Here is a 16,698-nt window from a genome sequence, read left to right as displayed (position 1 = left end):
GAGTGGAGCTCGGAGTCGTACGTGTAAGTGTGCTACGCGCAATTAAAGAGAGCCAGGTAATTTTGGTAATTTTACTGGCATTCCGGACTTCGCCCTGTAATTACTATCCTGTATTATAAATAAAAAATAAAAAAAGAGCGAGGTTTCGCAAGGTATCTCAATTAGTCCCAAATTCGTCCGTTGGGTATTACCTTATACCCAACATACCTTAATGGAGGAAGAACCTAGGGAGATAAATGGGGAATATGTTTGTATGGAGCAGCGGTCGTCCCCATTCGTCTTAAATAATCAGGAAGAATCTAAACTAATAACCTGAACTGATAACCTCGGGTGCTATATAAAGCCGTGTAATACCCACTTCTGTTCGCACAGTAGCTTGTGAACAATTGGTTTACTTGAAACTGTTCAATATTTTAAATTCAAAATGGCGGTGTTTGCAGTGTTAATGTTGCTCATGTTCTTTGGGAGTGTATTATCAACTGACGGTACGACAAAGAGTAGTATAATTTGTATGTAATATACGACCTAGAATTCTAGAGCAAGATATTTAAAAACAATTTGGTAATCTTACATCTTTGAAATAGGATGTACGAATAACAGTGAATGACCACCATGTGGATGGGTCACCATACTTAATTACACCCCTCTCTCTCTCTCTCTCTTTAGCCCTTTTCTACCCTTCGGGTGTAGGCCTCCTTCGTTCTGCACCATTCGTCACGGTTCTGTGCGACTTGGAGCCACTGCTTCCCCGCAGTCCTCTTGATGTCATCGTCCCAACGCATCTGGGGTCTACTTTGAGGACGCTCTTCCTCAAAGTAGACCATACTTACCATAAACGTTTAATTCATGCATAACAATACGTTTATAGTGGCACTGCCACACTTTGATGTTTAAAAAGTCTGTTCAGAGTTAACATAAAGGGACCCTAATCCTGGATATATAACTCATAATTTAGCTTTGTTCTAACAAGAGCCTTTTTCCAAGTAAATATCTGAGCAAAGTGCAAAACACTAAAAGTTTTGCATGTTACAATCCGTTATTTGGGTGATTGGATTCTAAAATTATTATTTTTCCTCTGTATTTCAGAATCTATAGCTGTGCCGTGTAGTATCAATGACATCGATTGCTTGGGCAAGTCTCTCGAAAAATTCCTAGAAAAAACACACAAAGGAATACCCGCCTGGAATATTGTGGCCATAGATCCTTTAGTTATACCTTCATTCGACGTCGTGTTTGATAACGAAGGCTTGATTTTTAAGTATAAGAACTTGACCGTGACAGGATTACGGAATCAACAGTTAACAGGTTTCAAGTAAGTATAAGCGTAAGCATAGAGAAATAGGTATAAGCTTAGAGTTTTCACTCTATATGTGGGTTTACTTATTAAGTAATTAATAAATTATATGACAGGTATGGTTAAATTGATAATTAACAAGTTTAAACCTTGCTTAATAACTTAAATTACTTATTTTTCTTGTGAAATAAAACATTAATCTATAATTTAATGTCTTGTACCTATTCTTGTGTCAATTTCCATACTGTCGAAATAGGATATCCTGTAATTGATGGTTGTGTGTATGTAATAAATAAATAAATAAATATATACCTACTTAAGTAACGGTTTTTTCAAAAAAGAAATGAATCTTGATTTCAGAATGGATACCAAAGCAAAGTCGTCAGTACTAAATACTAAAGCCGATTTAGATATTGTCACTGATATCGACGTTATATACACCAAGTCATCTAAAACCATATCGGGGCGTTACAAGTCACATGGAAGTAAGTTTGTGAATAGTAGATTGTTAACCAAGGGATGTAAGGCATCCATTTCTGTCGAGGTAGTCCGAGAATGAAATTTAATGGTGCCTTTCACCCGAGTTAAAAACTAGTTTTCATTTTGAAAACGAGGAAAGTAAAATACATTTAAAATATTATACATTTTACGTTTAACAATTATAATTACACATTTATTATATTATATTTATTTAGAGCATTGTCCTGTCAAATAAAAGCAACGCTGACTTCTTGAGTTTGAACGTGTTAGATTTTTCTGAGTTATATAGTTGACTGTTGTAAGAAAGTTACAGTTTGCAATAAAGTTAATTTAATGAAAGATGAAATATTTTGTGGGATGTTTCGGTCCTGCGGCATTAGCTAAATTCACTAATTATAAATTTAACATTTTGCTAATTGCAGGTGTATTGGCCACAGCTACTTACAAGTACGACCTTAAGACTGACGAAAAAGGAGTTACACATTCCCATGTCGGCCCAGAGACATTGACTTGCAAACTTGTCGACCACCCGAGTAATGAATTGGACCCTGAGTTTCAGCAGACTCTATCAAATGGTAAATATAAAGGCTCAGTTAAAATAAACAAACTCAGCGAAAAACAAAACTTCTTTGAGAACTTTAAAATCTTTTTATATTTTAGCGATTTCATACTGCTAACCTGTGCTTACAATTATATACCAGTAGAAGAAAAATTAGAATAAATAATAAGTCGTTCACACTCCTGCAGTTTGTAAGCTGCAAACTGCGACCTAAATACGACATAAAATAATAATATTCGCGTCGATAGTGCGTTGGTGCCCACAATTTTTGTTTTAATTTACCCATTATATAAATAAGTACTTTTTTCATTAAGTTAGGATCTACTTAAACTAATAATCAGATAATAATTTGAAAATACAAGATAACTTTTATTGCAATCAAGCACAAGAAAGTAATAGCATTAAGAAAAATAACTACAAATAGATAATTATGCTGATTATAACCATACTTTCAAAGTAACACTAAAACACAATACAGAAATACAATGTCAAAAATTATACAAATATTAATAACTACCTAAAATCTTAAAAAAATCTACATACAATTTCATCAACAATACTTATATATTTTAATATAAAAAAAAAAAAAAAACACAAATACAAAGGTGCCCAAAACGCTCGCCGCATTACCACGCTGAACCGCAATGGATAACCTCTGCACCAAGAATGACCCGGAGCGGGGATCCAGGCCCTTATTCCGCAAACGGTTCCCAACCTCCTTGAAAACTCTCGAGCCAGTCGCACCAACAGCCAGTCGTAAATTCATCATTTGAAAATTGATTTTTATGTTTCTGACAATATTTCCAAATTCATTGTGTTTGCATGCCTTTTATTAGTGCCATTGATTGATTCTGAAATCTGGCAGGTGTATACTTTATGAAATATTTTTACTTTATTTTTGCTATCAGATGCTGATGCCAAGACTTACAATGAAGAGAAGGTAGCAGAGTTAAAAGAAAAATCATTTTGCAAAATAGCGGAGAAAGCGTACACATACTTCATGCAGAATATCAGAGAAGCTGCCAAAGAAGTACCTTCGTCAGATTTTTTCACCAATATCGAATAGAAATATGTATTGTAGTATTTATAGATAGTATTCAATACACATTAGGTACTTGATTTGGGCCAAAATCGGCGTTTGTTTTTGGTCTTCAGAAATATATTGTCTGATTAAAAAAATTACAAAAACATTATATGATAAAACTCATACTGCAATGCGCATAATAACAGTAAGTGATGTTCGAATCTATTTGAGTAGTAGGTGCCACAATTTTGTACAATAAATTCTAAATTAAAACTGTTTTCCTTGTTTTTTTATTACCAAAATAAATCAAGACTTAGTCCTACATAAAAAAATGAAATGATTCAGAAGCCTTAATTATTACCATTGTTATGTAATATAAAAAAAAATTGAAAATTCTAATTCCAAACTCAATACTTTTTCTTTAGCGACCAAGAGACTAAAACTTAGTAGAAAAGACAGTAGAAGAGTATGGGTAGCCAAATCCAAGAAAATAAATGCCCGTCCCCCATCCCCCTGAAAATTTAAAAGTCTCTGTTCGTAACACAAAAAAATCCACTGAAATACTGACGCGTAGTGAGTGAGAGTCAGCGCAAACTTTTTTAAATATTATAGAATGTCCTATCTCTAAAAATGTCCGTCCTGGACTTACTGCTGCCTGTAAATTTTATTTGTTGTCTTGGATTTGGATACTCGTATAATTGTAATCAAAGTTTACACGTAAGTTCGTTCGATTATTAATTATTTGACGTAACAAATGGAGGTCTGATATTTATTTACCTTTATTGATTCTTTCCGTAACGTAACTTTTTTCTTTGGGTAAAATCGCCATGACGGTTCAGTCATAATCACTCAATGTGTAACGGAGAGAGATATTCTGTGGGATGGGATTAAAAATGAGAAAATTCACAGAAATACTTGGGAAACCTCCATATAGCTTGTAAGTTTGCCCTCTCAGAGTACCATTTGGTGGCCGTATAGTCCGAAGAAAGGAGCCGTTGGGACATAAAAGTAGAGTGGTAAACGAAATGAAGCGCTCTACACAGTATCCCTTTAAAAGGTGGTGGTTGGCCGCCTGATGGTAAGCAGTCTTCGTAGTCTATGGACGCCTGCAACTCCAGAGGTGTTACATGCGCGTGGCAACGCTCCGCACCCTCGTTGAGCTCTGGCAACCTTACTCACCGGCAGGAACATAACACTATGAGTAGGGTATTGACGAAATAGAAAAAGTTTTTACACAATTTAATGTGTATTGATCATAGCTTTGCCCCTTCGTTTGAATTTTTTGTGGTCTTTAATTAATATAAGAGTTAGGTGACGTCTGGCGTTTAAAAAATTGCGTTTGTTTTTCGCTCCTAATACTTATAGTTTATAATAATGAAAAAATCAAAAAAATCAAACGAAGGGTCATATTATTATATAGCTGTGCCCAACAGGCAAATATACATTAATCCGTGGAGCGCCCTACGGTCACACGTGTGTCCGTAATTAGTATAAATAAAAAAATCACTATTTCAGACAATAGTCCATATAAAAATATAGAGTTCCATTACATACTTCTGTGAAACTGGAGCGCTGCAGGGGCCCGTTTATCAAATGCTTGTAGCTTGTAATACAAGTGAAAGTACCTGTTTGACAGCTTTTGTTAGAAAGGGACTTCCACTTGTATTACAAGCTATAATCTTTTGATAAACGGGCCCCAGGGGTTAAATTGTGTAAAAATATTTTGTATTTCTACCTAAAATGAATACCCAAGGAGGAAAATGGGGACGACGTTTGTAATATGAAGAAGCGGTCGTCCCCTTTTCTCTTAAATAATCGGGAATAGCGTCCGGTATTATCTAAACTGATAACCCCTGTGTTATATAAAGCCGTGTAATACTTTTGTTTGGACAGTGGCTAGTGATCAATTGGAGAATTTGAAAGTGTTCAATATTTTAAATTCATAATGGCGGTGTTTGCAGTGTTAATGTTGCTCATGCTTTCTGGAAGTGTATTATCAAGTGACGGTACGACCTAGGATTCTAGAACGTGTTATTTTTACAGTACATACGGTGCTACTTTAGCGCCCTAGTGCAGTAATTAGCGCTATTGCCTGTATCGAAAATTTAAAGTACCATATGTACTGTTTACTATTTCCTGTTTTAGAGGCCTAGTATCACCCCTAACAAAATCATTACCTACTGATTACTAGGTCCGAACTATGTTTAATCTGGTAAAGAAAGGACGCATTGACCCGCCTGTTCCTACACACAACACACAACACGCAGTCTCTTATCGAATAACGTTGTACCATACATGTGCGATAAATAAAAAAACTCCCTTTGGTCGTTGCGAATTTCCTACTTTTCGCACTTATATCGTAATGTACTATTTTGGTATACCTTACGTCTTTGAAATAGGATTTACAAAATAACAGTGTGGATATATTAAATCACATTTACAATCGGGTCTCGCGAATTTATTTTGTTACCTTTATTTAACGACGTTCCTACACAGGTTTCACACAGGTAAAAACAGTGTGGATGACGGTATTATTATTCGTGTGGCTTTTTAATCTATAAATGAAAAAAATGGCAGTGAAAGTTAAATCACTAGAGTCAAAAATCGTACGTTACAAAACAAATGGTACTTGGTTCCACTGAATGATTTAAATTTCCCTGGAGTTTATTAGTGGGTACTATTATTAGGACCATACTACCTTGTAGGTACCAATCACTTTGCGTGCGTGTGTGCGTGACGTGGCAATGCCGGTCAAACTGTAAATCTGTGTACTATTACACCATTTCTATCCGTGAATAGTACATTACGATACAAGTGCGAAAAGTTGGAAATTAGAAACGAGTGGCGATAAATTAAAACACGACGGAAGGGAGTGTTTTAAATCGACACGAGTTGCGAATTACCTATTCGCACATGTATACAGTACATTTAAAAATATCTTTGTATTTAAAACTAGTGGCTCTGTGAGCTGTAAACCTCGCGAGCATAGCTTAAGATGGATGTGTGATCACCATCGTTTCCAAAACTCGAATATTTTCTAAGGCGTGTTGATATTTACGTATGCAACAAAAATATGACGTCTAAATCGAAAGATATTTACACCCAACAGTAGAGACTGTCACACTTCATCAAAATTGTGTAAATACTGCAAAATACAGCAATATCTTGCATTCACATACACATACGTACTTAAAGACAAATGTCAGTAAATTCGTAATGTTACAGTAAAGTAACCTAGAGGGCGCAGCGGATGGAATGTTTATTGTTGAAAAAGATCAGAAATTTCGAGTTATTTTAAGCGTATGTTATTCTTATTATCAATTGAGTGTCGCGAATTCTTCTACCGATAACTACAAAAACGCTAATAATTGATAGCCTAGTGCTGTTGGCGTGCGAGTCACATTTTTAAGTAGGTAATAAAAGTTTACATTTACTAATGGAGAAAACGTAAAATTTTATTCACATTTTTCTATCTCTCCAATCAGTCCTGTTACGTTTAAGAGGGTAGAATAGCTATAGACAACAGGTACTTTTTTCATACAATTTCCATTTCGGGAGAAAACGGTTTCCACTAACTAAATCTTAACAAATCACTGATTTTGATGTTGATCGTTTTAGCATACTTAATATATTCTAGGTTTGTAAATTTCGCTTTAAAAATAATTGTGGCTTTTTAGAAGGTACCCTATGAAACTATTGATACTGGATAGGAATGGAATCGTTTGGCATAAAAAATAGCATGTAAAAAAAATTATGGGAAAAGTTTTCCTCGATTTGTGGCTTTTCTAGGCGGAAGTTTTTTTGGTACCATACAAGCTTTTGATCGTGGATAGGAATGGGATCGATTGGCATAAAAAAACATGGTGATAGGCTGTGTAAGGGATACAGCCGCAGTGGTTGATGTGAAACGTGGCGTGGAAGTTATTGCGAAGACCGCATAGGGACCTCATAGCGTGAAGCAGGCGCCCTGTATGTAAGACTTGAATGTTGGGCTTTGCCCGACCCTACAGTGAAAAGGTTGTAGGTAAGAAAAAAAGGCGCCGCAAGCGCCTTGTACGTAATCTTTACAGTGTAAAAGGCGCCGATGGCGCCCTTTGCGTAAGGCGCGCTTCGCGCGCTTGGATGGCGGGCTTCGCCCGACCCTACTGTATAAAGCCTGTGTGTAAGTGCGCGCTTCGCACGCTTGAATTCGCCCGACCTTACAGTGTAGAGGGCGCCCCAGGAGCCATGTATAACGTTTGAATATCGGGCTTTACCCGACCCTATATTATAAAGCCTGTAGGTATGAGCGCATTTGAGCGTTTTATGCCTTAATTTTCGCACACGGTGGCCTCAAACACACGTAGTCGTGAAATTTCTGAAAAATGCCACATTTTAACTTTTCCAGCTTTTTATAATACCGCGTATTTTATTTTAATAATATTTCACTTCACCATTTTGTTTGACATGGATAGTGTAAAGGTCACTCACACAAACAGGCGTTGAGTAAAATTTTTTATTGAATTTTTCAATAATATTATTGAATAATTGGCTCCATAAACCCGCTCAGACAAACGAAGTTTATGGTGCAAGAAACCTACGTATTTTTAAAGAAAAACTGTAAATAAAATTGTATGAAATTCGGAATAAGGAGAACCACTTAAAGCTAACTAAACGTATGGCTCCGCCGTTCAGAACACTAGAAAATTAAAATAACGAAAAAAAAAACATATTTTTTAGGGCTAGTTAAACAAAAGCTTGTAAAAATGAAACGAGTACACTTAGCCTGCGCGTGATCAATCAATTTCAAAATAGACAAAAAAAAAACAATATGAAATTTAAGTGTAAAAGAATACAAAAAGTTATGTAGCAGCGTACAATTTCTGGGGATCGAACCAGGGACCACCCGGTGCAATCGAAAAAAGCGAATGTTTGCAAAACACGCCATTATAGTGCTTACCTAAGCTGACGAAATTCAGCTACTCATTCTCGAATAATAACTAAATATCTAAATACCGCCAAAACCAGCAGTACAAAGTTTCTGCATTCTTCGACATTTAATCTGTAAACATTTCTCAAAAAGAAAATACTGTTATGATATCGATACGACTATTTCTTTAGGCGCGAGCTACCACGACTCCGCCATTTTGGAAAATTTCCAAAAACCGGATCGACAAAAAAATTCTATTTAATCATAGAATATGGTCACAAAATTTCACGAAAATCGGTTGAGAATTACGACCTGTAGAGGAGAACACCCGGACATACAAAAGCAAAATGCCCGAGTCAAACCGTAGACCTTCGCTACGCTTCGGTCAAAAAATAACTGAATTTGCTTATGCAGTTCGACATTTTGTTTTTTCTTGCTAGATTAATCGTAATAATCGTAGTATGAAGTAATGATTTGTATATAATTTTGCACTTACGAGTATACCTATTTATAATCCGCGGCACGTAAGTAATTAGCTCCATGCATGAATTTATTTTTATTTTTGGATTCATAATTTATATCATTGGAACACCGGAAATGATAAAAATACTTTTGTAAACCTTAACATTATTTTATTAAAAAATATTTAAAATGTTGAAAATTTTTGAGCGGTTGAAACGCTCATAATTTTTGTGCGAATTCGACAGAGCGTGATGACGTCACACGTTGGGCGGCCCAACTGACGTTTGCTACTAATGACACTAATCTGTCGAACGCGTGACGTCACGTGGCGTTTCGAGCGTTTCGCTCACTAGCTTTTCGCGGGCAAATTTTTGTACTTTTTATTTATAATTTTAAGTAATTAAATGGTAATTTAAAAACGGAAATGCATTTGTAACATGATATAACGGTAACAAACATCCGAATAAAACATATTTCGTTCAAATATAAACTTCACATGAGGCTAATTACTTGCGCAGAAGTGATTTATAAGTATCACCTGAGGTGAGGGCGGGGTGGGGCGGTGCGGGGCGGGACGCAGACGCACCATCGTTTTCATAGCAACGCGGTGACAACCTCGAGCAGTAGCGGCCATGTTGGTTTTACTTAAGTGCCGCGGACTATTTTAATCAGTACCTATGATGTTTATACACCAACTCGATAAGACAATGCGTGTTGTGTGTGTAGGAACAGGGGTTAATGCGTCCTTTCTTTACCAGATTAAACATAGTTCGGACCTAGTAATCAGTATGTACTGACTTCAAACATTTTGTTAGGGGTGATAGGCCTCTAAAATAGTAAATAGTCATGAAAGTCCTGAGTAATGACGTCATAAAATTCCTTCGCCTTATTAAAAACAATGTATTTTGCAGCCGAGCTGTTGATTGCACAAACACATATGAAATATCAAATGAAAGCTATTCATATTCTGCACATGTTTTGTACAAAAGTTTACTCTATAGTAGAGCCAGACCAAGTAAACTCTACACAGACTTTGCAGTAATAAAGTGTCGCCATAAACGCCATATTCATGAAAATATCACATTTATAGTAGCACCACTACACTTTGATCTGTAAAAAAGTCTGTGTAATTAACTTAGAGGAACTCTATTCAGCGGAACATTTTTATCTTCTGTCACCATGCCTGTCACGTTCTAACAAGTATGTAAGTGCGAGAGTGACAGGCGATGAAAATGGAACAATGCTGCCACCGCGGATATAACTCATAGGTTAGCTTTGTCGTAACAGGAGGCTAATTCCAAGTTTAAAAATCTTAACTGTCTTTTGTCACTCGTATGCACCTAACCTAATACGCCTAATGAAACGATATAGTTGCATGTCAGAACCTGTTATTTGGCCAATTGGATTTTAAAATTATTATATTTCTTCTGTATTTCAGAATCTTTACTTGTGCCGTGTAGTACCAATGACATCGATTGCCTTAGCAAATCTACCGAAAAATTCCTAGAAAAAACACACAAAGGAATACCCGCCTGGAATATTGTGGCTTTAGATCCATTAGTTATACCTTCATTCGACATCGTGTTTGATAACGAAGGTTTAATTTATAAGCATCAGAACTTGACCGTGACAGGATTACGGAATCAAAAGATATCAGATTTCAAGTAAGTATTAGGTTTTGTCTCATTTAATTTTATTTATATTTCCCTTTTCATAAACTACTCTAAATATTTAATTTTTATTTTGTGTGTTTGAGTTAAAAAAAATTCACAGAAAGTAATTTAATTTGTTCTTAATTAAAGTATTAATGATATTCTCTTCGGTTACCGCGATAGTTACTCATGAAATATAACTATGAAAACGACCTACATATAATCATCATTTTAGGTATATAAATTCAATATACGCGATATAATCCGTTTTCATAGTTTTATTTCATAAAGTATTAATGGCAGCGCCATCTCTTCGCTAGCCCGTAATCACCTGAGTTTGATTCGGTTAGAAGGTCGTACCATACTGTTTTACCTTAGAAATGGCCAGGGGGCGCCACAAGCCTTCAGGAAGTTGTCATACCTATACTTGGAAATTTCGACCCACGCCACCGTCACCGGATAGCCGAGTGAGTGGTTCAGGCACCACCTGTCCGGTAAATGGGGGACGCTGGTTCGATTCCAGGCTTTGGTCATTTTTTTCCTTTGTATAATGACATTCATTTCGGTTTATAATCAGAAATTAATCTTAATTTCAGAATGGATACCAATGCAAAGGCGGTAGTACTAACAACAAAAGCTGATTTAGACATTGTCACTGATATCGATGTTATATTCTCCAAGTCGTCAAAGACCTTATCGGGACACTACAAGTCACATGCAAGTATGTTTGTGAATCTAATTCAGTAAACTGTTTGGTTTTCCGTATAACTGAAAGAAACTGGGCTATTTCTGACCCTTGATGAATCTCCATTATTTATTTCTGTTTACACGCCTTAAATATTTATAATTTCTATAGATTCTATCTAGTTTCACTGTCTCAGTTTGTGCTTATAGTAGGTATAAAAAAGTGCAACTGTGTAGGTATTATGTAAATTTGCCACAGTAGGCACGTGAACCTTAAACTCCTTGATAGTGAAACAAGGAAAGCAGGTAGAGAGTATTTTACTCTCAAATAAAAGCAACGCTGATTTCTTGAGTTTGAACTCAAAGGATTCCTCTGAGTATTTATGTATGTGGTTATTGTCTGTTCTAAGAAAGTTACAGTTTACAATAAATCTAACTTTATTGAATTGAATGATTAAATATAGGAAAGTTTTTGTATATCGACTAATTATATTTATATTTAAACATTTTGTTAATTGCAGGTGTATTAGGCACAGCTACTTACAAGTACGATCTTAAGACTGACGAAAAAGGAGTCACTCATTTCCAAGTCGGCCCAGAGACCATCACTTGCAAAGTGGTCGATGCCCCGCGTGTTGAATTGAACCCTGAGTTTCAGCAGACTCTTTCAAATGGTAAAGGCTTAGTTAAAATATAAACAAAACAACTTTGACAGGGACTTAAATTCTTATTCAATTTAAGTGATTTCGTATCGCTAGCATGTGCTACCAATTGGCGACTAACCTCCAGTACTGTAATAATAAGATTGATAGGAGTCGTTCACACTCCCGGAGGCCAATTCGAACTTATATTTTGATGGCTCGTGCCGACATAAGGAAATAGGAATATATGATTTCGCCTCATGCAGTTAGTATGCCGCTAACTGCGAGCTAATTACGACAGAAAATAATAGATTTCGCGCTGATAGTGCGCAAAATGTGAAGATGCTCAAAACGTATGACGTTTATTACACAGTGGAATCAGTTAAATTGTAGACCGTTCTCATAACTATTGTTTTTATTCACCCATAATATAAGTACTTTTCCATAAATCACTGAAACTAATTAGGTAAAGATTATTTTTCCTCTTTCCAAGAATATTTCCTAAAGGTAATTATGTTGAATTAATCTTAAGTACGAAATCTGTTAGGTAAAATTTTAGTTATAAACATTTTGCTTTATTTTTATTAGATGCTGATGCCAAGGCTTTCAGTCAAGAGAAGAAACACGAATTAAGAGAAAAAGCATTTTGCAAAATAACGGAGAAGGCATACACATACGTCGTCCACAACATCAGGGAAGCTGCCAAAGCTATACCTTCGACAGCTTTTTTCACCAATATCGAATAGAAAATTTCTATTCGCCCTCGCTGTGCGTGCAAAAGTCGCCATGTGTTTTTAACCTACTTTACAGGAGACACAAAAAAGCTGTTTATTTCGATAATTTTTAGACATAAATAAATCAATATTTTTATGACAAAAGTATTTGCACAATGTATGTTACATTAAGGAATTACCTAAAAAGATATTTTAGTTTTAATAGCATGGAAAAAATACTATTCCATAAATATGTTACACAGCGATTTTTGTTTGAGTCATAAATAACCTCTTAGATTTAATTGCATTGGATTGTTATAAGGACCTAGTAAATTTTTTGTTATTTATCATCACATGGTTATATAATAAGATGTATGTGTTCAATAAAACAGAAATAATGCTGTTTAAGTCAATATAATAAAATTTTAATCCTGAATGAATAATCTGCGTATTCTTTTATTTTATAATAACTAAAGTAATAGTACTTTATAGTTTTTTATGATTTATACCTATATAATTTGTTTTAGTCAATATCTTTGAACCAAATATTATTTACAATTCATTTAAACTGGTTTCATAATTATTTGCAAGCCAAGTAAGTACCTAATCAAATAATATTATTATATAAGCAAAGAGAAAAACGATAAAAAAATATGTTTTCTAATTTTTTAGTCAAAGTGATAAATAACTAAAATTCTGAAATATAAAAAGTCTTCAATGTTGTATCATTGACTGTCATTATTTTTCTCCTGCATTCCTTTATTATATACCTAAGCAACTATTCAAATATGCACTGTAATCACAGTGAAGTTAGGTTCGTCACGCCAAAAAATGGGTGGTAATCACGATGCATATCTTATTTTAGGGAGACCTTATACGTAGATTTGTAGTGAACTAATATAATATTCCAACGTACTGGTTTACAAGGGGTTCTTGAAGTTCGGAAGTGGTTGTTGATTCTATGGAGGATGATGAAAGAGTGACTTGCAAGATTTTGAACAGTATAAAACCGACCAAGTGCAAATCGGACTCGCGCACGAAGGGTTCCGTACCATTACGCAAAAAACGGCAAAAAAATCACGATTGTTGTATGGGAGCCCCACTTAAATATTTATTTTATTCCGTTTTTAGTATTTGTAAATTTAAACTGCCTATCACGGTTCATGAGATACAGCCTGGTGATAGACAGAAGGACAGACAGAAACACGGACAGACGGACAGCGGAGTATCAATATGGTCCTGTTTTTACTTCTTTGGGTACGGAACCCTAGAAAAATGGTTTAATTGAGGTCCTTTGGCCGCGATACCTACAGCATATTATGTGGAGCGGTACTTGCTTTATAAGAAAAAGCTTCCGAATACTAGCCGAGCCCGACGCGTTTAGCTACTGCATTAGGAATCTATTGAGATTTAATACAAATAAAAGGTGGCGTTCGCAACAGAGGGTTCATGGAGCCACTTTCATTTAATTTCGAGTACAAGGATATACTTATAACTGGTCATTGTCAGTAGAAAAAGGCGGCAAATTTAAAAAATGTAGGCCCAAAGGGATATCATCCCATAGAAAATTTGAATTTCGCGCCTTTTTCTACTGACAAGATTTGCTTGATCAACTATAGTAGCTATTTAATATCAGCCGGGCCAAACGCTTAGTGGTGGTATGTATTATCAATAAATATAACTTGAAGTTTCTAATTCCAAACTCAATACTTTTTCTTTAGCGATCAAAAAAGTTCTAGTTCCGATACTGGAGAATTGTTATTCAGCGCGTTTACCGAGACCTCACGTACTTAGATCCTCCAAGGTTCTTATTTCCATACATTTTCAGTATTCGCTTCAAGAAAACCAGTATAAAGTACTTGTAGGTAGGTATTAAAAGTAGTCATGAATTAGTAGGTAAGTAGTTGTTATTAAAAAGGGCTAACGCACAATTGTAGTTTTTATGGGATACCGCCGTTTAGCCAAAATATTTTTCGCCAAATTTCACTTCCCAACAAACTTATGGCATCAGTTTCATTTCCCAAATGAAATTTTAGCAAGTTTTTTACTTCGCAACCATTTCATTTCCCAACCCCATACTTGCGAAATGAAAATGACGTACTAGGTTGGGTTAGGTTAGGTTGGATTATGAAAATTTGCGAAATGAAATTTTGCCAAATGATAATTTGCGTAAAATAGTTTGGGAAGTAATACTTTGGGAAACGATTTTTGGCAATACATTAGTAAACCAGTTTTTATATTCTTTTTACACATTTTAATCAAGGGCAAATACATAGTAAACACCCATGACTCTGGATCAAATATCCTGTGCTCATCACACAAATAAAATACCGGGAAATACCTTACCGGGATTCAAACCCAGGATCATCGGCTTCATCTAATAGGCAGGGTCACTACCCACTAGGCCAGACCGGTCGTCGAAACGACGAGATATACAATTTTAGTTTCCTTAGTGATCATTTAATTTGTTACTAAACAGCACAAAGTTAGTTTCAAGAATACATATTAAGTTTGTTTACAATATCGTAGCTGGACTTTTTTTAACAATAACTTGAGTAAGCAATGAGAATCACAACACAGGTTCCACATTTCACGGTACAGCAATCGCGAAAGAAGGAGCGGCAACGGCAAATAGTTCCCGATATGTTATACAGTAAATACTGATTACATGAGTATTGCCACAGACTACCTACCTATGTAGAATTATAGAAGCACCAGTGTTGTGTAAGAGTGTGATTTACTTAAAAGATTATTTTGAACTGTAGGAATAAAAGCCTAATGGACAATTTAGACCGTTTAATGAATAACTGCATTCTGGCTTGACTAAATTTGTAGGGAAGTTTTTATAAATTTTATACTTAATATTTTTTTACAAATAAGTATATTGTTATTGCGAAAAGCGACCGCACAGCAAAAATATTTGTTTACAATTAATCAGAAATAAACGTTAGTAGGAACCTATAGCATATCCGCTTTTCTATACGCCAAAGTAAGAGTATTCGGACAGACTATACATGCCGAAGTTCGTAGGTATAGCAAATCAACCAGAACACATAATTGCTATTTTTAATCTAGTACTTTGAGTTTACTGTCTAAAAAAATATATACTTAAAACATAAAATACACCGTGGGTAAATCATCATCACAACAAATCACAGCTGTGAAGTCCGTAGCTACCCCGTGCAACAGTTTTGTTGCCTAGTTTGAAAGATCCAGTTTCCTTCCACTTTTGAAAGGCTGATACCTATTACTGAGCCGCTTTTTTTAATTTACACAGATTTATTTTCCGGGAATGGAGTATCTAAGTTAGTGTTACTTGTAATCTGTGTTTTCGTGTTTGCGGGTCGATGTCGATAATGTAAAGAACTTCGGCACGTGTCACGCTTTAGGCAAAGCTGTTTTCTAAACGTGATCGCAGTAAAGATATATTATACAGGATGATCAATCCAAATGGGTCAGTATGGAGAAGTACTATGAGAGATAGCGAAATCTGTTCTTAGGAACCATGGCGTCCATTTTAGATTTAATAATAATGACATTCAAACTTTTTTTAAACTCTCATACATAACCGGGAATCGAACCTGGTCAATATTCTTTATGCTTGTAACCGCGTGTAGTATTTGTTTGCATAATTGATCCTGAAATTTAAATAAAAAACCGGCCAAGTGCGAGTCGGACTCACACACGAAGGGTTCCTTACCATTAACTATAAAATCGGTCACCCATCCAAGTACTGACCCCGCCCGACGTTGCTTAACTTCGGCCAAAAATCACGTTTGTTGTATGGGAGCCCCACTTAAATCTCTATTTTATTCTGTTTTTAGTATTTGTTGTTATAGCGGCAACCGAAATACATCATCTGTGAAAATTTCAGCTGTCTAGCTATCACAGATCACGAGATACAGCCTGGTGACAGACAGACAGACGGACAGACGGACACTGGACAGACGGACGGACAGACGGACAGCGGAGTCTTAGTAATAGGGTCCCGTTTTTACCCTTTGGGTACGAAACCCTAAAAATTAGAAAAAAATGAATGCCATCATCAACTTCCTCGCGTTGTCCCGGCATTTTGCCACGGCTCATGAGAGCCTCGGGTCCGCTTGGCAACCAATCCCAAAATTTTTAGTTTTACAAAAGCGACTGCCATCTGACCGTCCAACCCAGAGGGGAAACTAGGCCTTGTTGGGATTAGTCCGGTTTCCTCACGATGTTTGCCTTCAACGAAAAGCGACTGGTAAATATCAAAGATATTTCGTACATAAGTTTCGAGAAACTCA

At 35.8% G+C, this 16,698-nt stretch overlaps 2 protein-coding genes across 3 annotated transcripts; both read left to right on the top strand.

Moving 5' to 3' along the window:
* Window positions 1-371: 371 nt before the first annotated feature.
* Window positions 372-12,469, top strand: LOC134744987 (juvenile hormone-binding protein-like). Of its 2 annotated transcripts, none has more exons than XM_063678943.1 (5): window positions 372-485; window positions 1,087-1,312; window positions 10,977-11,101; window positions 11,586-11,738; window positions 12,294-12,469. In XM_063678943.1, the coding sequence occupies exons 1-5, from the start codon at window positions 425-427 to the stop codon at window positions 12,449-12,451; spliced, it is 723 nt and encodes a 240-aa protein (XP_063535013.1). In that variant the 5' UTR covers window positions 372-424; the 3' UTR covers window positions 12,452-12,469. The 2 variants fall into 2 exon arrangements, with proteins under 2 accessions (XP_063535013.1, XP_063535012.1); XM_063678942.1 differs by lacking the exons at window positions 372-485; window positions 1,087-1,312 and adding exons at window positions 5,231-5,363; window positions 10,167-10,392 and having other exon boundaries at window positions 12,294-12,466.
* LOC134744892 (juvenile hormone-binding protein-like) lies at window positions 2,115-3,431 on the top strand. The gene is made up of 2 exons (XM_063678839.1): window positions 2,115-2,349; window positions 3,242-3,431. Exons 1-2 carry the CDS (start codon window positions 2,115-2,117, stop codon window positions 3,397-3,399), a joined length of 393 nt encoding a protein of 130 aa, XP_063534909.1. The 3' UTR covers window positions 3,400-3,431.
* Window positions 12,470-16,698: the final 4,229 nt, after the last annotated feature.

The sequence above is a fragment of the Cydia strobilella genome, chromosome 10 (assembly GCF_947568885.1).
Source record: "Cydia strobilella chromosome 10, ilCydStro3.1, whole genome shotgun sequence".
Taxonomy (NCBI): Eukaryota; Metazoa; Arthropoda; class Insecta; order Lepidoptera; family Tortricidae; genus Cydia; species Cydia strobilella.
This window is presented reverse-complemented; position numbering and strand designations above follow the sequence as displayed.

Coding starts and splice junctions, on each gene's coding strand:
- LOC134744987 (XM_063678943.1), top strand. CDS start 425: ATGGCGGTGTTTGCAGTGTTAATGTTGCTCATGTTCTTTGGGAGTGTA. Junction 486..1,086: donor GAGTGTATTATCAACTGACG/GTACGACAAAGA, acceptor TCTGTATTTCAG/AATCTATAGCTGTGCCGTGT. Junction 11,739..12,293: donor TCAGCAGACTCTTTCAAATG/GTAAAGGCTTAG, acceptor TATTTTTATTAG/ATGCTGATGCCAAGGCTTTC.
- LOC134744892 (XM_063678839.1), top strand. CDS start 2,115: ATGAAATATTTTGTGGGATGTTTCGGTCCTGCGGCATTAGCTAAATTC. Junction 2,350..3,241: donor TCAGCAGACTCTATCAAATG/GTAAATATAAAG, acceptor TTTTGCTATCAG/ATGCTGATGCCAAGACTTAC.